The sequence below is a fragment of the Mesoplodon bidens genome (assembly GCF_964165515.1).
Source record: "Mesoplodon bidens genome assembly, chromosome: 1".
NCBI classification, from domain to species: domain Eukaryota; kingdom Metazoa; phylum Chordata; class Mammalia; order Artiodactyla; family Ziphiidae; genus Mesoplodon; species Mesoplodon bidens.
The window spans coordinates 171,170,548-171,197,395 of NC_138176.1; the positions used below are offsets into that span (position 1 = coordinate 171,170,548).

The window sequence follows — 26,848 nt, forward strand, 5'->3', positions numbered from 1 at the left end:
TCTCAGTCCTCTAACCTCCCCCACCAAAAACTGCTTAGGAATATAAAATCTTGCAAATAATTACAAAGGGTTCAGGACATCCTGAAGGCCAGTCATACATGCGATCCATATTCCTCAGATTAATAATGCCTTCCCTAAAATGAATCATAGAAGTAGCCTTAATATGACAAACTATCCTATTATATATAAAGCAAACAACATTTTTGAGAACAAAATAGAAACACTGGATATATCCATTACTTACAATTCTTCAGGAAAAGCCTCATGAGTATAATAAAAAGGAATGAAGTTCTGATCCATGCTACAACATGGAGGAACCTTGGAAACATCACGCTAAGCGAAAAAAGTCAATTATAAAACACGACCTAGTATTTATATGATTCATTTATAGGAAATGTTCTGAATAAGGAAATCTATAGACAAAGAGTAGTTTGGTGGTTGCCTAGGACTAGGAGACGGGGAGGGAATGACTACTAATGAGTAAGGGGTTTCTTCTAAAAATGTTCTAAATTGTGGTGACAGCTGTACAACTCTGTGAATACACTAAAAACCACTGGATTGTATACTTTAAAGAAAAAAAGCATTATGACTCAGCAATTCCATTTATGTTCACCAAATGTTCGCTTAGCTAAGACCAACCACCTAAGACTGTTTGGATTCAAAGACTTTCTTTAAAAAAAAGTCTTTCTGGGGCTTCCCTGCTGGCGCAGTGGTTGGGAGTCCGCCTGCCGATGCGGGGGACACGGGTTCGTGCCCCAGTCCGGGAGGATCCCACATGCTGCGGATCTGCTGGGCCTGTGGGCCATGGCCGCTGAGCCTGCACATCCGGAGCCTGTGCTCCGCAACGGGAGAGGCCACAGCAGTGAGAGGCCCACGGACCGCCAAAATAAAAAAAATTTAAAAAAAGTCTTGCTGAAAAAAGGTTTCCATATGGCCAAAGATAGCAGAAACTTTGCAATTCCAGAAACAGAGATTAAAGCTTTGGACTCCAAATGAAAGCAACCCTAAGTATCTTAAAAATAACGTACAGATTTGTAGAGTAATTATGGATAAACTAGACAAAGAGGGTCATTATTGTCCAGAGGTATAGTTTTTAAGAATCTATAAACAAAATTACTAACTGCAAAAATGACGAAACTTTTTAAAAACACTTTTTGTGTTTTTTCATGAACACATACTCCAGCCACTACCCAGGATATCTGAAAAGGACAGACGCCTCTGAGTATTGCCCTGAACTGACACCTCATCACGACTCCTGTGAACTCTTTGAGAGTCGTGTTAATAGTGTTTTACACAGGCCACTGTGGTGTCCTAGAAAGTCTGGAGAGTGTCAAAGGCTTCTACTCTAACTTTAGCTCTCACTTAGAAGCTGTGTGACCTTTGGCACTTATTGAACCTCTATGCAACTGGATTTTGCTCACGTGCAAACAAAACTAGATGCCATTGTTATAATTCAACAAAAAATTCACAAGAAAAAAACAATTCACAGGGTTGTTGTGAATATTAATGCAGCAAGGTAATGAGCAAATGACTGCAGATAATAAACACTTCATAAATTATTGGATGAATCTGAATTCTCTGATAAACATTTTCCTTTACTTTTCAATTAGCAGCAAGGAAAAGTGACCTTTGCAATGTTCGAGGCAAAGCCACAAAGGTAGAGCTGTGAGAGGCTTTAAGTAGTTTGATTTCCATGCCTATGCTGTATTTTCCTACAGATGATGGTAATAAATGCAGGTAAATAGTGAGCTGCTCCTCAATTTTGTAAGACAGATGTTAAATCAACTCAGCCTTCCACAATCTAATTCAATCAGAAGGTTGCAAGTGTCCCCTTACCTACCAACAAAACAGGATTAAACCAGTTACCTACTTATGTTTACAGATCATAAACCTGATTTCAGTCATCCAGATAAACTATTATTGATTGCTGCAGTCATGACTCATGTGAAAGCATCTGAAACCTTAAGCTTATCAGAAAGGGCTGGGTAATATTCTAATCCTAGGCTTTCTTCCACCCTGGCTGCAATACAGCTCAACAAGGAGCAGGTCCACCATGGCATTCTCATATTTGTCCTCAATTCCTCCCCATTAGAATTTGAAACAATTATCAGTTTCCCTCAACTGTCTCAAAGATTCAGCACCATTAAGACTGGAACTCAAGGCAGGATTAATGTATTCCTTTTTAGACTCATCTACCAAAATGCAATTCAAAGGAGTGAACTCAAATGCCTCTCAGGAAAAGTCTCCAAAAAGGTCTTCCCAATACTGAGCACAAGGCGTAATATACCACAACTACTTAGGTTCCAAAGAGTTCCAAAGGATTATGATTTCAGCCTTGGAATTAACTGCTACAAATGGTGTTTTACAAATCTAAACTCTGCTCTTAACAGAGCCCTTTTAATACTCAAAAAGAACCACGGTTTTTTTTCCCATCAAATGTTTATTAATAGTTATAGACTAGGTAAACGAGAAAGCAAAGAAAAGGGCATTTTACATTTTAGAAGTACCTACACTACTTCAGGAAAGAGTTCTTAAAGCTCTCTCCACTGTGCAGGTAACAAAAAGTTAAGACTTGTCACCCAAAGCTAAATCCAAAAGTTATATACTAAGAAAACCCTATAGGAGTATAAACTGGTACAACCACTTTAGAAACCTGTCTGGCAGTATACCTCACGACCCAACAATTGTATTTACGTTTACTAAAAGACATGTTCAAGAATGTAGCAATGTCATTCATAATAGCGAAAAACTAGAAACATAAATGTTCATCAACTACAGAATGAATAAATTTTGATATTTTATACACCATAAAACAACACAGCAATAATTCTTAAAAATATTGCTACATCAGACCATGGCTGAAACTCACAGATACAATCAACATTCAGAACAAAAGACATTCACAAAAGAAAATATATTGTTTGCTTCCATTTATATAAAACTGAAAAATAAGCAAAACTATCTACAGTGAGAAGAATGACAACCTTTGGTGGGTGTCAACTGGGAGGAATATGAGGAGCTTGCTGGGATGCTGGACATTTTTCACATCTTGATCTGGGCAGTGAGTACATGTATCCATATACAAATGTTCATTGGCCTGTACAATTAAGATTTGTGCCCTTTACTATACACAAGTTATCCCTCCAAAAAGAAAACTCCACACTTTTTTTTTTTTAATTTAAAAGTGCTTTGTTCACTTCATAGGATAACAGGACACATAAATAACAGTGTGCCAGGAGAACAGGCTAGGACGAGTGCTCTGAGGTTTCTGCCTATACAACAGGCAAGTCATTCATTCATCAAACACTTATAGTTTGCCTATTTCATGACAAAAAGCTCATTTGCTATGTTATATTAAGTCAAAAAGCATTATTAGATAAAAATCACAACTCACTAGATAAGATGTAACAATTTTAGATCTGGATGCACCTAGTAATAAAATATCAAGTTATGTACAACAAAATCTAATAGAACTACAAGAAGAAATAATGGAAACAGTCCAAATATCCATCATCAGTGGAATGGCTAAATAAATTGTATTAATCATATAATGAAATGCTATACAACAATGAAAATGAATGAACTAAACTATAAACTACATGCAACAACATGGATGAATCTCGCAAATACTGGGCAATATAGGAAAATCACCAAAAATACATATAAATCGTTCACTGCAATCCCTATCAAATTACCAATGGTATATTTTTCACAGAACTAGGACAAAAAATTTTAAATTTGTATGGAAACACAAAAGACCCCGAATATCCAAAACAATCTTAAGAAAGAAGAATGGAGCTGGAGGAATCACACTCCCTGACTTCAGACTATACTACAAAGCTACAGTAATCAAAACAGTATGGTGCCGGCACAAAAACAGACATATAGGTCAATGGAACAGGATAGAAAGCCCAGAAATAAACCCACACACTTATGGTCAATCTACGACAAAGGAGGGAAGAATATACAATGGAGAAAAGATAGTCTCTTCAACACGTGATGCTGGGAAAACTGGACAGCCACATGTAAAAAATTGAGATTAGAACATTCTTTAACACCATATATAAAAACAAACTCTAAAAGGATTAAAGACCTAAATGTAAGACCGGATACTATAAAACTCCTAGAGGAAAACATAGGCAGAACACTTTCTGACATAAATCGCAGCATTATTTTTTTTGAACCTCTCTCCTAGAGAAATGGAAATAAAAACAAAAATAAACAAATGGGATCTAATTAAACTTAAAAGCTTTTGCACAGCAAAGGAAACCATAAAATGAAAAGACAACCTATGGACTGGGAGAAAATATCTGCAAACAATGCTACCAATAAGGGATTACTTTCCAAAATACACAAACAGCTCATGCAGCTTAATATCAGAAAAAGAACCAACCCAATCAAAAAATGGCAGAAGATCTAAACAGACATTTCTCCAAAAAAGACACACAGATGGTCAACAGGCACATGAAAAGATGCTCAATATCGCTAATTATTAAAGAGATAAAAATCAAAACTACAATGAGGTCAGTCAGAATGGCCATCATTAAAAAGTCTACAAATAATAAATGCTGGAGAGAGTGTAGAGAAAAGGGAACCCTCCTACACTATTGGTGGGAATGTAAACTGGTGCAGCCACTATGGAGAAGAGTATAGAAGTTCCTTAAAAAACTAAAAATAGAGTTACCATATGATCCTGCCATCCTGCTCCTGGGCATACATCCCTAGAAAATTCTAATTCAAAAAGATACATGCACCCCAATGTTCACAGCAGCACTATTTACAACAGCCAAGACATAGAAGCAACCTAACTGTCCAGCAACAGATGAATGGATAAAGAAGATGTGGTACATATATACAATGGAATACTACTCAGCCATAAAAAAGAATGCAATAATGCCATTTGCAGCAACATGGAGGGACCCAGAGATTATCACATTAAGTGCAGTAAGGAAAAGACAAATATCATATGAAATCACTTATAAGTGGAATCTAAAAAATCATACAAATGAACTTATCTACAAAACAGAAATAGACTCACAGACATAGAGAACAAACTAACAGTTACCAAAGGGGATAGTGGGGGGCGGGAGGGGGAATAAATTTGGAGTTTGGGATTAACATATACACACTACTATATAAAAAATAAACAACAAGGCCCTACTATATAGCACTACATTCAATATTTTGTAATAACCTATAAAGGACAAGAATCTGAAAAAGAATATAGACAGACACATATATATCTATATATATAACCAAATCACTTTACTGTACACCAGAAACAAACACAACATTGTAAATTAACTATACTTCAATTTTTTAAAGGTTAAAAAAATACATATAAATCCATCTGTATCAAGTTGAAAAACAAACAAAATTAAAATTCAGGATGCAGAACTAGGTGGTAACACAATTTTTTTTCTTAAACAGCAAGGGAATAACTATCCCCAAAATCAGGATAGTAGAGTGATGTCAGTAGAGAAAAGGGAAGGAGATGTAACCAGGGTGGGGCACATGGAGTGGTGGGGAACACTCTATTTCTTAACCTGGGTGGTAGATACATGACTGTTTTCTTCATTATTATTCTTTAAAATGAGGATATGTGCTTTATACACTCTTCTGTTTGTATAATAAATTAAGAAAGCAGGCAAGCTCTTTTCCTTCCCATTTCCTATTCCTGCCGAATGAAACGCGAACCTGACAGCTCAAGCTCAAAGCAGCTATCCTGACCTGGAGAGGATGCACTGAGCAGTGGAACCTCCTCAAAGACCTAGGAATGGCGGTATCAGTCAGCAACTGTTGACTCTGGATTTCTCTTACTTTAGAAAAATTTATTTCTACTTTTTAGAAATCTCTATTTCTGTAGATTTTTCTCTTATATTCAGCCAAACCTAATCCTGATACATTCAGTGATGTGGACAAATAAAAACTTTCTAACATTTAAAGCTGTCCAACAATGGAAAGGACTCCCTGAGAAACTATAGCGCACCCACTCCTGGCCGGGCATTGTGGAAGGGATTCCCACATGGGAAGGGACGTGGCACTACAGGATTTCTAAAGGCCCTTCTGGCAATTAAGATTCTAAGGCTACTATGGGAATAAACTAGCTCTGAAGCTGTGGCAACTCTCTGCCTCTCAATCTATCCTTCTGTTATCAGCGAGAACATTCCTGTTCTATAACGTTCCATGACCTACGTTCTTCAAGACTGCTCCAACGCTATCTTCTCACTTGTACCTTTCAAAACTAACTTGATCTTGACTTCAGTATACTCCTCTACCGAACCTTCCTCAACTCTGTTATGTGCTTCATGGGGCTGTCCTATAAATTAAATCACCCAGGTTCCTGTATCCTCTGGTTTCCAGTTGGGTTTGACCAATGAAAAGCTCCAGCAGACCAGAGGGTGGGAAAAGAAAACATGTGAGGTGTTTATTCCCCTTGATTCCCTTCCTGCTAGGCCACTGGTTGGAAGTGGTTGCATTCCCATAGGTTACCTTCTCTTTCCGCTAAGCTCTCTCAAGTTCCAGAAATTACTCCCTCTCTTGCTCCGTCAGGCCTAAGGGTGCTAACTGCTCTTAGCCCTGAAGTGTTTCACCAACCCCTGTTGGTGTTCCTTAACTCTAGGCAATCACACTGTTGGAGTGCACCAGGAGATACCTGATAGACCCAACAAACTACTTTCAGCCTGCACTGTTCCGTCATCCCCAATGGCTCCTATCTCCCCTTACCCCATAGCATGGTTTTTCTCTCAGTAACTGCATTCTGTATGCTTCCACATATGGACTGATTTACTACAAATCAGTTCCCTATGGAAAAGTCTTAATCCCAGGCTGATTCCCATTTCTGCCACCAATGTGTACAAACTACATGTAATACTAGATTGGGAATGCCTAATTAAGAGGTAAACGTTACTAAAAATTCCTGACACACAGACTGCAAAGCCAAGCCAAAGACTGAGATTTGGGGTTTATCTATTTATAACTTTCCTTTCCTTTAGACCAAAAGCTGGAGAAATTATCATATCTTTTATTATATTTTGCTTTATTTACAAGAATGGAACAAGGCCAAAAACAGTGCTCATCCTACAATGGCCACTCAAATTGTCAACAAAAATTGAAATGTCCTACCAGTTCCAATGAATCCTCCCTTTCTTATAGACAAGCCTACAAGTAAGACACCAGATTCAAATAACAGAAATGAGCTTTTAGTGTCAATCTTTCAGTTTATTGCTTAAATCCCATTTGAGAGTCATAAAGAAAGCATCCCTGAAAAAGGTTCAAGGGTCAAAGATAAAGCTCTAATATCTGGAAAGATGTGATTTTTACACCTGAAAAACAAAACTGAGACAGGCTTACTGTTTCCAAATCAACAGTGCTGCAGAAATGTTGCAAAAGACAGCATTTCTTAGGACTTTTACTGTGCTTCAGAATATCATGCTGTACGCTCTCCAATATATATTCCAAAGTAGCAGAGCTTGATCCATGGGCAAAATAACCCAAGTATCACTGTAACAGCCCCATTAAACTCTAAGAAAAGACCTACTGCCCCATCCACATGAATGCCAGGGCTGCACAGATATTGTTACCTATGTTAAGGAACCTAGACCAGGGTTTCTCAACCTGGGCGCTTCTGACATTTCGGGCCAGGTAATTCTCGGTTGTGAGGGACTACACTGCAGAGTAGGGCAATCAGTTGCATCTCTGACCTCTAGCACTCCTCCAGTATGACAATCAAAAGTGTCTTTACACATCACCAAACGTCCGGGGGATGGGGGTTGGGGCAAAAACTGTCCCTGGCGGAGAACCTCGACCTTAGATCAACTTTTATCACTCACACCCCACCCAGCACTACCACAGTGCATACGGTAACTCTGAGTCATCTATCTGGATGGGTCTATGGAGTAGACTTAGCTTCATAAAGTACCTTTTTTTTGTTGTTAAAGCTAGGAGTATTTGGCAACTCACAAAGCGATACAGACCCCTAGCACTAGGAAGGAGGAGAAGATGGATGAAAAGAATGGTTGCTAAAGTGGAGAAAGATTGCTAAAAAATTTCCAGACTTGAATTCCCTCTGAAAGCATCACAATTCTCAGATGAATGAATACACTCACTCATTTTATTCTCTCTGAGACATAAGTGGAAAGCATCACAGTCTGTGGCATAAATGAACAAATGGGAAAAGGCAGGCAAAACCCCTTAATCAAATGAGGACAAAATCAAAGGCAGGAAAGCACTGAGGGCTGACAGCCCAAGAACCTTCGTCTGGAATCCAAAGTTTGTCATACATGGACTCCAGTCCATCTTCAAGTTTTATTGCCATAGCATACTGTCCACAAAAGTGGCTTTCTACCCTATCAGACCCAATGCCCCCTTCTGTAACAAATATTTTGTAATGCTCTTTATTCTGGAATGAAATTCAAAGATTATAACATTATACCTATAGACATAACTTTTAAAATTTCAATATAGCGCCCCAACTGCAATGTAAGGGAAGAGAAACACAAAGATTTGTATAATAAAACGTATGTTCAGACAAGAGGAGACTGCAAGACAAAAGCATCCCCACCACTCTTCCGAAGTGTCCCCTAGAGGGCAGAGCTATCCCACTCCTGCTCCACACAAACCTGCTCTCAGCAGTCACACAGTTCAGCAACCTCCATCCTTTTCGATGGATATGACACAGAGGCAGCATCACAAAATAGATAAGAAAGAGGGCTTTGGGGCTTCCCTGGTGGAAGCTACAGTGCTACAGTGGTTAAGAATCCACCTGCCAATGCAGGGGACGCGGGTTTGAGCCCTGGTCCGGGAAGATCCCACATGCCATGGAGCAACTAGGCCCGTGCGCCACAACTACTGAGCCTGCACTCTAGAGCCCGCGAGCCACAACTACTGAGCCCATGAGCCACGACTACTCAGCCCATGTGCCACAACTACTGAAGCCCGCGCGCCTAGAGCCTGTGCTCCGCAACAAGAGAAGCCACTGCAATGAGAAGCCCACGCACTGCAACGAAGAGTAGCCCCCACTCGCTGCAACTAGAGAAAGCCCACGCACAGCAACGAAGACCCAACGCAACCAAAAAAAAAAAAAAAAAAAAAAGAGGGCTTTGAAGTCAAACCAGCTGTGGCTAAAACACAGCTCCGTCACTTCACTGCTATGGTACCCTCTCTAAGTCTAGTTTCTCACCTATAAAAGGAGAATGCCAGCATACTTTTCAGAGTTGTTGGGAAAATTAAATGAGTATGTAGAATATCTATTTCTGCACCTAACACATAATATGTGCCCAATAAATGTTAGCTATCAGACTTAAATTATTATTCCTGAATCCACCTCATATTATGTCTTGGCTTACGCCCATCTTACTCTTCCAGGAGAAAGTATGGATGACTGGATATTCATTTAGCAGAGATAGTCTAAAAAGGATTCAGGTACAATATAAGAAAGAAGTTGCATCATATGACTTCTAAGGTTGTTTGTAATTCTGAGATTCTATCATATGCTACCCTACACTGAGGTTATCTTCTATTAACTGGGGTCCTTTTTTCCCCGTTAGAGGACCAAGAACACGTCTAACGCATCATACTGTACAAAGCAACTACAGAGAAACACCTTGAACTCAGATCATTACAGTTTAGTGTCCCCCTTGACAGCCCAGCCCTGGTCATTGGTTCTTTACCATTTAGCACAGGACAGTCAAAGAAAGAAGGACAACTTTTCCAGAGAGAGCACCTCAAGCAACATGTACAGTGTCTTCAGAGAGTGATGATTCAAGGGCCAGCTGTTATCTATATGAATTTATTGCTTACACCAAGGAGCAAAGCAAAACCCCTAAACATCTAGATTTTCAAATAAGGAAGTGAAAACTAGTGGTGATAGCTAGAGAAATACTTCAAACTGATTCCAAAGTTAATGTTCTGAATAAAAGCACTCACTGCTCAGGCTGTTAAAGGGAGCCCACAGCCCCATGAAGTAATAAGCACATGGCTGGGCATGGAGTTATATCCTACTGACATTCAGGAATCTTAATTTACATATACATACTGCTTTATAAAGCAGAAAACAGAAATTGCCAATTATTGTAAATCACTCTGCAAGGTGCTAAGAGTGGTTATTTCTGAGTAGTGGAATTATTGGGGGTTGCTTCCTTTTGCTTATTAATAGTTTCCAATTCTTCTAACATATTGCTCTCGTAATGAGAATTCGAAATTACACAACACAATTTATTATCCACTGACAATCCATGAAATCTGGGGCAAAAAACACTATTCTAGGTAAACTCTTCATCTGAACCTGTGGATAAACCAAGTATTTATCTATGTCTCTAAAAATCATCCTTGCTCCCCACCTCAAACCAGAATTAATCACAGCTTTGTTGCCCTCTTAATCTCTCCTGCAGACCTTACAGGTTTTGACACTACAGGACATCAGCACTAGATATTAAAAAAACCTCACTATTAGTTTTCACCAGTTTCCCAGTGACAGCTACCAACTACGAACTGTAAAGAGAGGGAAAGGAAATGTTTTAAATCAATGTTTTTTTTTGCACAAAAAGACATCAGATTCAAATAAGTGACTTATTCAAAACTAAACGCAGACACTTCTACATCACTATTTGAAAACCACAGGCTCCTCACAATTCTCACACTAACAAGCCTCTATGAAAAAAATAAAAATCAATAAAGAGCCTCTATGGAATCATGAATGTCCCAAGAATAAAACGTCATTTTGGTAAACACTCATTTGGCAATTGTATTTTCCCTGCTCAGTGAAAAAACAGCACAGAAAGATCTCAAGAGGAGAGGGGAAAAAAACAGCCTCTACCAAAACAGGCATACCCCTCAGCACAGCAGAAGAAAGTAAATTCAAATCAGCTCAATTAAGCAATTAAGCAACTCACCATACAAGAAGCACCATGACAGGTGTTTATCATCTCTAAACAAATAAGACAAGATATCTGCCTTCCAGGGAATCCTAACTCTAGTCTGGGAAACAAATACTTATAAACTAATACACGGCAGATCCAGACAAAATTTAATAGAAGTTTTAAAACTGTTCTGGTAGTATAAGAAAGGAGAGATTAAAATCAACTTCAAGAATTTTGAAAATGATTCTTCATATTCATTATATATATATATATACATACACACACACACACATACTTAAATCAGTCACTTATCCATCTTAATCATTAAACCCAAAATAAAAGGTGGAAGAAACTCTTAGCTACCAAAAGCAAGCATCAGAGGTGAAATCTACACACTCATCCTTCGGACTAAAAACGTAAACGACAAGTGACTTACAACAAGGAGAATAGATGCAAAAAGGACTCACCAACATCAGAACGTCCGTACTCGGCATCTTCCTCTTCCAGGCGTCCTTTCAGTGCCTCCCCTCTGCAAAAGGGAACACCACGTTTGTTTACTTCTAACGGTTTAAACGGTCCCGTCGACCCGCCGAGATTCGCCAGAGCTTCAGAGAAAGGGTTCTATCCCTCTAAGAGCTCAGATTTCACTCCTAGCTTTCACACTCCACCCCAGCACCCCAAACCAGCGAATCAGAATCCTGCTGGCACTCTGCTTCCCTCCCACAGCTGCCCAAACGCTTCCAGAGCCAGCCTCCCACAAAACAATCCCCCCAGGTAGCTACCGGGGGAAACGCCCAGCCTGCAGCGGACCAGGGCCTGAAGGCCCGGAGCCCCGCCCATTCAAACTAACCCGGCCGAGGAGCAGACGCTACAAGCAGTCCAGTCCCAGGGTCCAGCCTCCGGTGGACTCCCTTTAGAAACAGGTAGGCCTCGTTCTCGACTTCATCCCTCCCTCCCCACAACCCTCTCCTCCCCTGCGAAGGACCAGCAAACCTGCCCACCCCAAGACCACTCCTACCCCGCCGGCGAGTGGATTTTCGGATCCCGCTCCTTCTCGGCCCTGGCGCCCTCCCCCACCCACTCGCGAACCTTGCACTCACTCAGACCTCGGGTGGTCGGCGCCCCTACCCTCAGCCCGAACCCGAGCCCGCCCCGAGCTCCTAGCCCCTCGGTCCGGCCTGGCCCTTCCTCCTCTCCTCGCCCTTCCAGCACTCCTCACCCCTCCGCAACAGGACCCCTCCGCAACAGGACCCCCCGCAGTCCAGACACTCCTCCCTCTCCCCAGCCCGGACCCTCCTCCTTCCTACGGGTCCGCGGCGGCCCCGTCCACCTCCTCAGCCGGGAGCCAGCTTCTGCGCTCCTTCCCTCGGACACTGTCTCGCCGGCCCTGCTCCTCTTCACCGCGAGACCGACTCGCGGGCCGCTGGGCGCAAGCTCCCCAGGCGGCGTCTCCTGCTGCCGCTGCCGCTGCTGCCGCCGCTGCCGAGATTAGAGATCCGGCCGCCGGCGGCCCCGCCCCTCCCCGCCCCGTCCGGAAATGGCTCCCACGGTGCCCGCCCCGTTCCCCAGCCCTGGCGTGCGCGGCTCCGCCACCGGTCACGCGCACGCCCCGGCCTGGGCGCCAGGCCTGCTGTCTCCTCCGGGCCCCACGGCGCGTGCGCGCCGCCTGCTGGCCTGGCGGGGGCGGCGCCCAGGCCTTCCGAGAAGGTGGAACGCGCCCGCCCCAGAGGGTACCCAGCTTCTTCAGTCTCCGTTTTTAAAAACCAACCTGCTGGTCACTTGGAGCCCCTGAGAGAGTCAGCCTGCAGAGCACTGTGCAAACTGATCCATAACAATGACTCAGGATGGGTCTCTAGAGAGGCCTTTGCGATTTTAATGAGTGGCTCAGAGATTTGCTCCTTCTCCTTCCTGGAGACCTCCATCGAGGTCAACGATGCCTGAAGAAAAGCGACAGGAAAACGCCCTTATTGGAAATATTATCCCCATCCTCCCCTCTCCCCACAAAAATGGATAACAGTGACTATAGGTGTTGGGCAAAAATGCTACCAATACTACTTTATTTTCGTGAGCAATGTTGGGAGTCATCTGATATTCAAGTGAGAGCACCCACCAGGATCACAGAGGTCACCCTTCATTTCCAGAAGAACTAACTATTAAGTCAGTTTCGTGACTTGCCCATGTTGTCATGGCGCTCTCTCTCTCTCTCTCTCTCTCAGAATTCTCTCCATGCACAAAGAAGAGGTCATGCAGGCACACAGTGAAACTGTAGCCATTTGCAAGCTAGGAAGAGGATCTCACCCAAAACCAAATTTGCCAGCACCCTGACCTTGGACTTCCCAGCCTGCAGAACAGTGATAAATAAATGTCTATGGCCACTCAGTCTGTGGTATTATGCTATAGCAGCCTAAGCTAAGATACTTACTTTGCCAAGAACTATGCTAAGGCAACTTTACATCCAAGGCCATATTTATGTCCTAACTTGCCCAGATCAGGTGACTCTCATCATCTCTCAACTTGTAAACAAGGACATTAAGGCCCAGAGAAGGTAAATGATCATCCCAAAGACACACAGGAGAATGGAGTGGAGTTTGGATGGGAAGTGAAGTCTTCAGATTTTGTAGGAAGGACCTAAAATATGTTTGTTAATGAATTGGAATCAAAGAATGTTAGAGCTAGAGGGGCCTTCAACTATTTGCAGTTCAACCCCATAATATATGCATGAAGAAACCAAGGCCGGGAAAGGAACATGACTCCTGGCAATTCCTGGCAGAGCCCAAGGGCCCTGGATGAGGGTGTGTGCGGGGAGGGGGGCAGGGGTGAGACTTCAGGCCCACTGCTCCTGTTCCCCACACTCCCTCTGACTGCAGCTTAACATCAGGGATGACAAGAGAAGCATCAACTAGAAAACGACCAGAGATAAAAGATGCATGAGGATTAAGAAAGAAAACTTCAGCCTTCACAGGGGGAATCACAAAATTGAGCAAAGTCCCCACTGACTATCGGACTCACATGTCCTAGCTATATTGGTGAGCCCTTGGGAGAAAGCAAGAGAGCAGAGAGCAAAGGGGATATAAATGAGAGAGAATTACAGTTCAGAGAAAAGAGGGATGTGCCAAAGCAGGAGTGATGGCTAAGGAGGGGACAAACGTCCACCTCTCCCCCCAGATGCTCGCACAGCAGGGGCTTCAGAAGTTCTACAAAGGAGGGGCTCAGAAGGCTGGTGGAAGGCAGAGGTGGGGTGCTGGGGCTCCCATACTCGTGGTGTGGTCTCCCAGTGAGCGGCCCTGGCATCACCTGGGAGATGATTAGAAATGCAGTTTCCTGGAGCCCCACTCCAGACCTACCAAATCTTGATCTACATTTTAACAAGATCCGCAGGTGAGATATATGCGCAATAAAACTTGAGAAGCAATTCCCTCAACACCCTGCCTGCAGAGAAAGCACAGTGTTTTTTTTAAGATTGTGCATTTGTTTGGGACGGTTTAAGGAGGTTGATGAAGAAAATGTATGAGGGTGAAGAGGAGAACTAATGCTCCCCAAATTGGCCTTTGGTGCCATCATGGTGCCTTCCAGGATAAAAAAAAAGATTGGGGGAGGATTAGAAAGGCCTATGGGGGACCAGGGAGAACTGAAATACCTGCTGATGACAGAGGGCTGGGGATGGCAGGGGGCAGAATGTGGAGGAAGATAGTCTGGACTTTTTTCCCCACATGGCTTCTTTTAAAATAATCCATGCCGGCAAATCTGGTTCTGCTTAAAATGGCAGCTAACCACGGCCAAGTTAGTGACACCCCTCCCTCTACACACAAGCACACAGTCCCCTCTCTAAAAAGCATGAACATGCTATCATGCCTCCATTCCTGACCCTGACACCGCCACCCCCAACCCACCCAACTGGGGACTTTCTGTGGAAGCTCAGCTTAGGACAGGGCTGTGGGCAGATCTCAGGACAGTTGCAGCTTCTAAACCACCCCTGGGAAGGAATGGCCCACAGGAAAGCCCCCTGCAGGACATCTGGTCATGGAGCCTAAAACGCCCTGCCCAAGGAGGGGCAGGAAACCACCCAACAGCAGGCTGGGATGATCATGACAGAACCGGCCACTGGGGAAAAGGGTGCTAAGAGCCGGCCAGGGCAGGGAGCACGTGCCCAGAGGTTGCCACACTGGGATGAAGAGCAAGGTGCAGTGGATCACTGAGTTACATGTCCCAGGTGCCAATTCAGCCAAAAGTCAGAGTGGCCAGGCCAGATCCTGAGAAACAAGTTATTTCCCAAGGAAGCCCCCCTTTCCTGAGGAAGCCCCCTGTTGCTATCCAGGCTACACAATCACTCCTAGCAAAGCATCAAAACCAGAGAGTGACTGCTTATCAAAAACCAAATAAATACAAACTTCCTTGGGCAAAAGGAAATGAGCTGGGCCTGCGATGACAGAACAGCTTTGAAGGCAGACGAGCCTCTACCCAGAGGTCACTGTGTGGGCTCAGGTGAGTGGGTTTAACTGATCCTGGGCTTCCTTGGTTGAAAAACAAAGCTTAATAGCATCTACCCTGGGACTGTGAGGGCGGGTGGGTATGTGTACCCTGCACAGGGCCCGATCCACAGTAGGCACTCAAGAGCTATTAGTCTAACCTCCTCCACCATGTGCATGATGGAGTTCAGATAAGATGCCAATCTAGGCTCTGTGACCAGCTAAAGCAAGCCCAGCTCTCTCTCACCTCGTTGCTCTAGGTCTGGCTCAATCCCCATCAGGACCTGATCCTGACAGTAGATTAGCCTTTTCAACGTGCCCCTTGCCCCATTGAGTGTACCCTAGGCCTTTTCAAGGCTTACCCAAGAGCTACAGATCTATCATATTCCTGCAGAGTTTTGGTGTTTGTAGATCAGTAAGACCCAAACCAACTAAACCCAACACCCCTTGTTTATGGGAGTTACAAAATATATGTCGTAAACAGGGGTGAGTACCTACCTACATAGCAATATAGTGTCCTAACTTTAAAACTGAAAGCCATCAGAAAAAAATCCTACGTGAAGTTAGCAGATGCATGAACTTACGATGGATAAGTATGCATTGAAGAGAAGATAATATTTAATATTGTTGTCATTTTTCCTTTATATTTGCCATTTTGAAATAAGGCTAAATTAGTATTTTTATACAACTACATACAATTATTCTGAACGGGAAAGCTACAAATGCAGTCCAGTATAGAGGTGTTGTCTTGCTGACTCTAGTACTATGTGAGCAGCATTACCATGGGTGATGTGATTTTCCAAAATGATGGATTAAGAGTTGATAAAGCTCCAAACAAAATGAAGGATAACCTACCTGCAACTTTCAGCATGGTAGATGTGTTCCAGGAAGAGTGTACGATAAAACCATGTTTTTAAAGAAATCCACTTTTTCTTGTATGAAAGTGAAATTGAGTTCTTGGCCCATGTGACTATGAACTGGTTTTTCTCCTACATGATTGTTCTGGCACGATGTTAAAAAAAAAAAAATGTAGGGCTTCCCTGGTGGCGCAGTGGTTGAGAGTCCACCTGCCGATGCAGGGGACACGGGTTCGTGCCCCGGTCCGGGAAGATCCCACATGCCATGGAGCGGCTGGGCCCGTGAACCATGGCCGCTGAGCCTGTGCGTCCGGAGCCTGTGCTCCTCAACGGGAGGGGCCACAACAGTGAGAGGCCCGTGTTCCGCAAAAAAAAAAAAAAAACTGTGTAGGACTCAGGACAGTTCTTCATTGTGAGGGACTGCCTTTGCAATGTCTGCATTATGAGACATCTAGCATCCATCACCATTACCAAATGCCAGCAGAACTACCCCCATCATTGTGACAACCAAAACTTCTTAAAATTTTGGGATTCCCTCTAGGGAGCCAAACTGTCCCACTGAGGACTGAAAACAGGAATGCACACTAACACAAGCCTCATGTTAATAGCTACAGCTGAATATCTGTCAAGTTAGGAGGGACTCCAGCATCATCCGGCCTGTCCTTCCCTTCTAGCATGGCACATCAGAACCTCCAAGGAGCTTTTCCAAATCCCATGTCAGGGCTTTCCTACATTCCCTGGTGAATGAGGGGTGGGGCCCAAACATCTGTATTTTGAACATCCCCAGATAAAAGTTGCTAAATTCTATCCATTCTCATCAGTTTCTATGCCTTGGTCCCACAGCTAGTGGAAACCGAACCTAGAATTCCTGCTCTAGAAGCCCAGGCCCATAAAACATGATGAAACTTATAGGTTCTTGTGCTGGCTTTGAGACTCATATGCTGTGTGGCTTTGGATTCACCCTTTACCCTCTCTGGGTCTCAATTTCCGGAGCTCAAAATTGGATGGAGAGGGGAAGCTGCTCTCCAACTCTGTCAGTCTAGAATTCTCTATGCCCTACTTGGGTTATACTTCCCAGAAGCCTCTGTTTAGAAACTCTACTTCTCTGTGCTCAGGGTCCCAGGAGAGGCCCTTGATCACAGAGTTATTTGGTTGGAGAGGGTGTCTGCCCTGGTCCTGCGCTGAGGATGCGTGGTGTGGCCAGAATGCCCTGGGAGGCCAGCGCCTTCTCCCTCTCCCTCCCCTTCAGTGTTGACACAGATGGGATGCAATGAAGAGAAATATAAGTCCTGTGTAAACAGAGGACCAGGGGGCCAATTAGTAACCTTGACCCATGGTTACTCCTTGCCTGGCCCTGCAGAACCGGTTTCCAGGACTGACTCACTCAGGGGAGCTGGGCTTTGGGCAGCTGGGCGGGCAGCAGCTATATCCGGACCTCAGAGTCAGGGTAGGAGAGGGCGTCCATCTCTGCAAGCAGATGGAAAAGATCTTATGTCTTACAAAATTAAAGAAATTTTCCCCAGTTTTTTTTTTTTTTTTTTAAAGCAAGGGCAGTTGTTCTCCATACTCCATGCTCGGGGGAATGGACCGAGGCAGAGGGATCAAGGACAGCGTGAGCTGAGAGGGCAGGCTGAGCAGGAGTTAACCAGGCAGAGAGATGCAGGAAGAGTGTTCCAGCTGAGGAAACTGTATATGCCGAGGCCCAGAGGTGGGCTCAGGAAGGCCAGCGAGCACAGCAAGAGTTAGGGGGAGGGGAGGGAGAGGCAGGTCAGTAGGGGCAGATGTCTAGGGCAGGTGTACAAATGCACATGACTTCAGGGGCCCAAGCAGGTAATGGGAGAGTTACCATTTGGGAATGTAGACCTCAGGCTCGTTCATTCATCCATTCAACTATTTAATGTTAGGTTGCAGTATCCTGGGTGGGGGAATGAATCACTGAGCAAAACAAAGATCCCTGCCGTCATGCAACTTACATTCTAGTGGAAGGAGACAGACAAATAAACAGAATAACTAACTATATGGCAAGTTAGAAGGTGCCAAGGGCTATGGAAAAAGAAGCAAAGCCCAGTATGGGAAATAGAAAGGTGGGGCACGGAGCAGGATGTCATGGGTGCTGCACTTTTAAGTAGAATGGCAGGCAAACGCAACATGTGATGACTCTTTATCCTTAGTTAGCAACAGGAAACAGCAAGCCAGCATAATTTCTGGACAAAAAGAGCACAAACATATTGTAGGACCATGTTGTGTTCTTGTTTCAATTTGCATAATCTGTCTTGTGACCATGATGTAACTTGCTGAATCAACCCCTCTTTGTTAATTCCATCTTTCTCTCCCAAGAGAGAGAAAAGAAATTCGTAGTTGCATAGTGATTGTCAAGTGATCTAAAAGGTCATAAAGAAGAATATGACTAAGGAACTCCCAGAACTTTGGGCAACTTACTCAATTGTTTTGAAGTTTTGTTTTTTCATCAGAATATACTATATGAACAGACCAGTCCACAAATCAAAGAGTAGAGCTTGATGAATACTCACGGCGTGAACATCAGTGTTCAGCACCCCTATCAAGAAACAGAGTATGGCCAATTCAATTGTTTTTAAACAAATGCACCTGAGAACTAGATGGAGATGGTAAGTGTCCTGAGATCTCAGGGCCCTGTACTATATATAGTATTTCTAACTTTATCGAAAGAGCAGTAAGCAGCCATTGAGGTCCTTTTAATCAAGGAGCTGACCGTATCACATTTGTTTTTTAAAACAATTCCTCCGCATAGTATAGAGCATGGCTGGAAGAAGATCCAAATGTCAGGCTAGGTACAGGCTTTTGCTTTCATCTCAGCAAAGAGTGAAGACAGTTGGTTCTAGGATAGAACAAGGGCATGAGCTTAGAAGATGAACTCTTGGAAAGTGAGATAAACAGAGTAAAAGGAGCTTCCCAGAACTACAGTCCACCCTGTGCCCTGACCAGCAGGCTGCCATGTGTGACCAAGCTAGCAGCCCCAGGGGAAGAGTCACATTCATAGCTCAAGACAAACTAACCCATGTCTAGTGGGCTATACCTTTAACCTGTTAGAGCAGGATTGGGGTACCTCTCCCTTAACCACGGGATTCTTTCTGACCTGATCATTTCCCACAAAATAGAGTTGGTTGTAGCAGTAACCAATAGAGTGGTTACATTCATGCTGAGGCTATTTATATCCACCCTAGTGTTGGGGGCTGAATTATGTCCCCCAACAATTCATATGTTGAAGTCCTAACTCTCAGTACAGTACCTCAGAATGGGACATTCTTTAGAAGAGGGGTCATTACAGATATAATTAGTCAAGATGAGGTCACACTAGAGTGAGGTGGGCCCCTAATCCAATATAACTGGTGTCCTTTAAAAAGGGTAGATGTAGACACATACATGCACACAGAGAGAATGCCATGTGGAGATAAAGGCAGAGATGGGAACTATGCTTTTACAAGTCAAAGAACACCAAGGACTGCCAGCAAACCACCAGTCTGGGGCAGAGGCATTGGGCAGATTCTTTCTCACAGCCCTTAGAAGGAACCGGTCCTGCCGACACCCTGATCTTAGATTTCTAGTCTTCATAACAGTGAGACAATAAACGTCTGCTGTTCAAGCTACCCTGTTTATGGTCCTTTGTTACAGCAGTCCTAGCAAATTAATACACCTAGATTCTCAAACTAGCCCCACACTTCAATAGGTTGACAAAGGAGGAATGGGAAGGGCAGGGTGACACGACCACTCCTAGTTGCCTTACGTCCCCTCTGATCGTCCAACTGTTGGAGCAGTGACTGGGGTCGGGAAGCCTCCAAAAGCCCTGGTGTCCACTGCCATGGTGGGCAAAAGCAGCCTGAAGCTCGTCCTTGTGGATCTGCTTGAGGGAACTGCTACATTCAGTTTTGGGGTACAAGGAAACACCTGCCACTTAGGGACAGATATTGCAGGGGGCACTGCAAAGGAATCCACTCATTCAGACATATTTCAAATACCCACTCTTACTATCCACTTCTCATGTAATTCACGTACTCCAAATGTTTAAACCATTTCCACTGGCTGCCCAGTCAAACATCTAACTCAACACTGCCTTGTTATTGCATCATCTTAGACTCAATTAAAAACTCATTTTGGTCAAATATCCTTACCAGTCCCTCCAATATACAAATAATTTCAGTCCTTTAAAGCAAGTTGTTTACTGCTGTATGCCTGCTTCTGGTCCTGGCTACATCCCCCAGGGAAAGTACTACAAAGTCTCTGGTTGACAGCAAAAGGTCCTGAGGGGATTGCTCAATGTTGTCTCGGGAAACAACCTCACAACTATAAAAACAAGTCAAAACCAAGCCTTAGTGGCAGAGAATCAGTTACAGAAAATACATGAACAAGGGTCAGCAGAGATTGCCCGGGCCACACCCCAGGCTACTTGGAAAGCGCTTACCTGATGTCTTCCATAAATGATAATCCATAGCAATAATCATCTATCAATGGATGTACTGACCTGTCTGTGAATTAGATCATATCTGGAGAGGATGCCCTCCAAGCGAAGGTACCATACAAGGCCCAGTTAATTGAATGTTCTACTTGAACTTGGTCCACAAGGCCCCTTATGATCAGCCCCTGCCTCTCTCTACCTTCATCTCCCCCATTTCTACCTCACCCTCAGACTTTATACCCCAGGCATAATTAGAGTAACTATGTAATTAATCATCCAATCTGGGACACTTTTGAGACTGAGGACATAACTAATAAGTTTTCTGGGACAGCAGGCATCATAAGCTGGGCTGTTTTGCAGGCATCATAAGCTGGGCTGTTTTGCGCCATCTGGGATTTCTGGTTTCCCTAGTCATGTGGAATTACTTAGAGTTGCATAACATGCCATGGGCTCTTACAGAGTTGTCATCACAAAGAGGGCCGAGGCTTGATTTATGTGACCATAAGAATAAATTAAGAATATTGACTGGGGGCTTTCCTGGTGGCTCAGTGGTTGAGAATCTGCCTGCCAATGCAGGGGACACGGGTTCGAGCCCTGGTCTGGGAAGATCCCACATGCCGCGGAGCAACTAGCCCCGTGAGCCACAGTTACTGAGCCTGCGCGTCTGAAGCCTGTGCTCCACAACAAGAGAGGCCGCGATAGTGAGAAGCCCGCGCACCGTGATGAGGAGTGGCCCCCACTTGCCGCAACTAGAGAAAGCCCTCACACAGAAACGAAGAGCCAACACAGCCATAAATAAATAAATAAATAAATAAATAAATAAAATTTAAAAAAAAAAAAGAATATTGACTGGAAGTTTCAAGGAGATATATTTTAGTTCAATATTAAGAAGAACTTTCTAGCCAACAGGACTACACAGGAAATGAACAGGCAACCTTGGGCAGTAGAGAGCTTCCTGTCACTAGAGCTGTTTTGTTGACAAATACTAGCATACAGTGGGTAGGACTTCTGAGGCGAGGATTCAGGCATGTAAGGGGTGAATAGGCAGAATAACTACCTTAGACTCTGTTTCATCTATTCATTCATTCAATGAATATTTATTGGGCGTGAGACATTGCACCAGGAGTTTGATGAATTAGTACAAAACAAATATACCCATGTAACCACCATGCAGAGCAAGGCCCTATGCTTGGTGATAAACAAGATAGATGTGGCCTCTAACCTCTTGGAGCTGACAGGCTTGCAGAAGAGATACATGAGATTGTAAGAATTATAGGGTATTCAAAGAGAGTATTCAAAGAGAGATTGTAAGAATTATAGGGTATTCAAAGAGAGTATTCAAAGAGAATTATAGGGTATTCAAGGAGAGTATTCAAAGAGAGTATTCAAAGAGAACTTGGGATGGGAGTCAAAGAAGGGACATTTAAGTCAAAAAGGGATGAATGTAGGAAACTTGTCTGGTTCCATGATCTTAGATCTTTCTGGAGAGCTCAGACTTATTCTCTCTTCTCTGATGCCTGCTCTTCCAAGTTGGGTAAGCTTCCTGAGTGCTGACTTAGACCAGTCTATAGCTGCCAGCTCCAGAGCTGTGAGTCCTGTTCAGATGACACGTTACCAGGTGACTGACCATCCTAGGGGAGACAGGAGGGGTGGATGAGCCATGTGGGGTCGTTAGTCACGCCTCTTTCTTTCCTCCTTTATTCTCTAAAAGATCATCAGAAGGCTAGTCACACAGACTTCAGGACAATAGAGGCACAGGCAGTGCCATGGTAGGTAAACCCCAAGAGCCTGGCAGAGACTCAACTTTCAGAGCAGGTAGCTCTCATCAAAGCACCCAGTGATACTGGCCACAATCCAAAATCTCATGCATGAAGCAGAAGAGACAACAGGTGAGATAAAGGGCATGTGATCACAGGATTTTCTCCTGTACACTGATGGGAAATAATACCAGGATAATACAGCATATCAATAAGTACTAGGGATGTATTGTACAACATGAAAAATATAATTCACGCTGCTGTATGTTATGTATGGAAATTGTTAAGAAAGTAAATCCTAAGGGTTCTCATCACAAGGAAAAAAAATTTTTTTTCTATTTCTTATATTTTGTATCTATATGAGATAATGGATGTTCACTAAACTTATTGTGATAATCATTTCATGATGTATGTAAATCAAATCATTATGTTTGTATACCTTAAACTTGTACTGTGCTGTATGTCAATCATATCTCAAAAAAACTGGTAGGAAAAAAAATCAGTTAAAAAAAAACAAAATCCCATCAAACATTTTTGTAGATGCAGATAAATTATTCTAAAATTTGTATGGAAAGGCAAAGGAACTAGAAGAGTAAGGACAACCTTAAAAGACAAAGCTGGAAATCTGTAATATTGTGATTTATCATAAGAAGTATATATCCATTTAGTCTTCATCTTCATTCCTAGCTCCTAAAACCCTTGGAATTTCCTAAGTGATGAGACAACTAAAGGTGTCTTTTGTTATTCATAACTGGCTCTTTCAATCACACACCTGACTTTATGTTACTGAGGTAATATTTGGTTGCCAGGGGAACCTTTCAGCCCTACCCCCTGACCTGGGGCTGGTGGTGGACTCAATCACCAATGGCCAATGATTTAATCAATCACACTTACCTATTGAAGCCTCCATAAAAACCCAGAAGGATGGTGTTTGAAGAGCTTCCAGGTTGGTGAGAGGTCCACATGTTGGGAGTGGCACACCACAGTTCCAAAGGGACAGATGCTCCTGTACACGGGATCTTGCCCTAGGTACCTCTTCATCTGGCCGTTCATCTGTATCCTTTATAATACCCTTTACAATAAGCTGTAAACATAGGTAAATATTTACCTGAGCTTTGTGAGCCATTCTAGCAAACTTTCAAACCTGAGGAGGGGATCGTGAGAACCCTAACTTTACACTGGTCAGTCAGAAATACAGATGACAACCTGGACTTGAGACTGGTGGTGTTACCAATAAGGGCTCATGTGCCTGCGGCCACAGAAAGCCAAATTCTGACAGCGGGTGTTTGCAGCAAAGTAAGGGTTTTATAGCATCCCAACCAGCAAGGGAGTGGGAGACAAGTCTCAGATCCACTCCATTTGGTCTTTTGAGTGAGGGATGTTTTGAAGGATAAGAACAAAGCGGCTGGGATTAATCATCATCAGGTGACATTTCTGTGACATTCAGGTTCTGGGGGCTCAGGATGTCTCTGGTTTTGGATTCTCTGGCCAGGTGGTCCATGGCTCAAGGGCCTGTTATCTCACCTTCCCTGGAGAAACAATCTGAGTTTGTTCATTGATGATGATATCTATAGTAGCAACCTGAGTACATTAACGATGTTATCATGTTATCGACAACAGCAATTTTAGTCATCTGCCCCTGGTCGATGAGTGTTCAGTTAGCACAGGATTGAGGTCAGAGCGGACAAGAAAGGGAATAAAGTTTTGGATTGAGAGATTAATCATCAACTCAGTAAGGGAACTTAGTTTTAGTGGGACACTCAGTTTCAGTGTCTGAAATGGGGGCAGCCTTGTGGGACTGGGCCCTTAACCTGTGGGGTCTGATGCTGTCTTCAGGCAGACAGTGTCAGAATTAAGTTAAACTTGTAGGACACCCAGTTGGTTCCTGCTGAAATGGGGAAATGCTTGGTGTGGGAAAAACCCCATGCATCTGGTGTCAGAAGTATTGAGAGTGGAGAAAAAAAAAATAGTTTTCTCCAATGAAGTTTTATACCACTAGATATCAAGATGTATTTAAAACTACAGTTACTAAGAGAGTGTAGTATTGGCAGAATGCTAGACCCATAGTGCGCTCGAAAAGAACGAGTCCAGAGACAGACCCACACGTATATGGACACTTGAATTTTGATAAAGGTGATACCAGAGAGAAGCCAGTCAAAGACAGTGTTTTTAAAAATGGTGCTGGTCAAATAGATATTTGTAGGGGAAAAAATATGGCTCTTGACGCCTATCTTACACCATACACAAAAACCAATTCCAGACTGATCATAGCTCTAAATGTGAAAAGATAGTAAACTTTCTAGAAAATAATATGAAAAATATCTTCATAACTTTGGGTAGGCAAAGATCTCTTAAGTAGGACATAAACACCGTTCATCACTAAGGACAAAATTAATCAATTGGGCTAAGTTAAAATTAGAAATTTCTCTCCATCAAAAGACTGCATTTGATGCATCCTATGATGTTTTGGTGATACTTGTGAGGAAGGGTTCTGGTGTTTTTCTGTAGCAGAAGGAGAAGCAAGCAGTGTGGTGACAGTACTGCCTATTCGAATCTGTGTACACATTTGTGTTTCCATTACCTCCAGGAAGGACCCTTTACTCTTGCCTCCTCTCTGGGCACTATTTGCACAAAATCAGCTGTTCTATTCCCTCAAATAAATCCAGTATGTATATGATATTGTGATATAATAAGAAATATATATTTGGTTTTTGACTCTGGTTCCTGGCACAGAGCTCCTAAATCCCTTGTAATTTCCTGAGTGACAGGGGTGTAAAGAGTGTCTTTTCTTATTTACAATAAGTTCCTTTAAACCTTATCTGAGTTTCTGACTTTATGCTAATGACTTGACTCTTATGGGCCCCTAGATAGCTTCAGATGGGGGCTGGTTGCTATAGAGGAACCAAACATATAATTAGAGGGTTGCAACTTTCAGCCCCACCCTCCGACCTCCAGGGAAGGGACGAGGGACAGGAGATTGAGTTATTCACCAACAGACAATTATTTAATCAGCCATGCTTGTGCAACAAAACCCCCATAACTCAGGGTTGGTAAATGCATCTATGTGCTGGGAGGGTGGTACACCCCAGACTCCACAGGGACAGAGAAGCTCCTGTGCTCAGGACCCTTCTGGACCTTGTCCTAAGTACCTCTTTGTTTATAATAATAGGAAGTAAAGTGTTTCCCTGGGTTGTGTGAGTCATTATAGCAAATTATAAAACCTGACGAGGGGGTCATGGGAACCCGATTTGCAGCCAAGTTGGACAGAGGTGTGAGTAACCTGGGAACCCACTACTTGTTACTGGAGTCTGAAGGGGGCAGTTCTGTGGGGCTGAGCCCTTAACCTGTGGGGCTGCACTAACTCTGAATAGTTAGTGTCAGAACTGGATTAAACTGCAGGATACCTAGCTGGTGTCTGTAGAAAACTGGAGAATTGCTTGGTATGGAAAACTCACACATTTGGTGTCAGAGGTGTTTGAGAGAATATATCTTAGGGATGTATTACACAGTAACCTTGTTGGGAGATATGGAAATAATGATATCCTGAAAAGTTATGTTTTTTTAATCTTTCTCTACCACAAATTTAATAGTATGGCTCAGTATGTGTTTGATAGGAGTGAAATAAAATGCTAAGAAAGAAAAAAAAAGACTGCATTTGATATGTATAGCTGATTCACTTTGTTATAAAGCAGAAACGAACACACCATTGTAAAGCAATTATACTCTAATAAAGATGTTAAAAAAATTTTTTTTAAAAGACTGCATTTGGAGACAGAAGAGCAAGCCACAAGGGGAGAATATATTTTTTAACACATACAAGGATTGCTCTGATCATCAACTTCCTCATCTACAGGATTAAGTGAGATAATATGCTTAAAAGGATTAGCATAGTGCCTGGCACATAAGAAGTATTCCATAAAAGTTTATAGTGCTTCTCTTATAACTGAGGCATCCCAGCAGGAGGACTGTACTTCAAACCATTTACAGGCAGACAGAATCTCTCTCCTCTTTTTGACGCTCCGTAAAGAGCAGTCAGAAGGGTTTCCTCTCAATTCTCTCATAAACCTTATAAACCAGTGTTGAGGGCATTCCATATGGTACCCCCTTCAACCCCAAAGCTGCAATCTGCATGGAGACCTGGTGTTCAGTCTTAAACAACACAGTGGTAGGGGTAAGAGGTGCAAGGGGAGGATGAGTGGGTTTTATTCTCGGCCGAGTCAGGTCACAGTGTGGGAAATCCCCCAGGTGAGCTGAAGACAGCGTGGAGGGGCTGGCGGGAGGGAAGAAAGCTCTCTCTCCTTTCAAATAACAGCCTTATTTGTCACAGTAGCCATCAGGATTCCCAGAAGCACGCAAGAGGGGGCTTTCAGAATGGTTTCAGAGAGGTCACCTCATTCCTGCAGAGACAAGCCCAGGAGAAGCCAGAGCCTAAAGGGAGAACATTCTGACCTGTGTGGATGGAGAAGCACTGGAGGCA

General features: G+C 43.3%; 1 protein-coding gene across 4 annotated transcripts in view; it reads right to left on the reverse strand.

Moving 5' to 3' along the window:
• The window catches only part of SGPL1 (sphingosine-1-phosphate lyase 1), a 50,606-nt gene extending 38,273 nt beyond the window's left edge, over positions 1-12,333 (reverse strand). The window contains exons 1-2 of one of the 4 annotated variants that reach the window (XM_081250645.1): positions 12,190-12,333; positions 11,327-11,388 (exon numbers count right to left, since the gene is read on the reverse strand). In XM_081250645.1, the coding sequence (XP_081106771.1) occupies positions 11,327-11,353 (27 nt within the window). In that variant the 5' untranslated portion in view covers positions 11,354-11,388; positions 12,190-12,333. Of the gene's footprint in view, positions 1-11,326; positions 11,389-11,709; positions 11,745-12,151 lie in introns of those variants that run through there. The other 3 variants (XM_081250648.1, XM_081250646.1, XM_081250647.1) reach the window with 3 other exon arrangements.
• Positions 12,334-26,848: the final 14,515 nt, after the last annotated feature.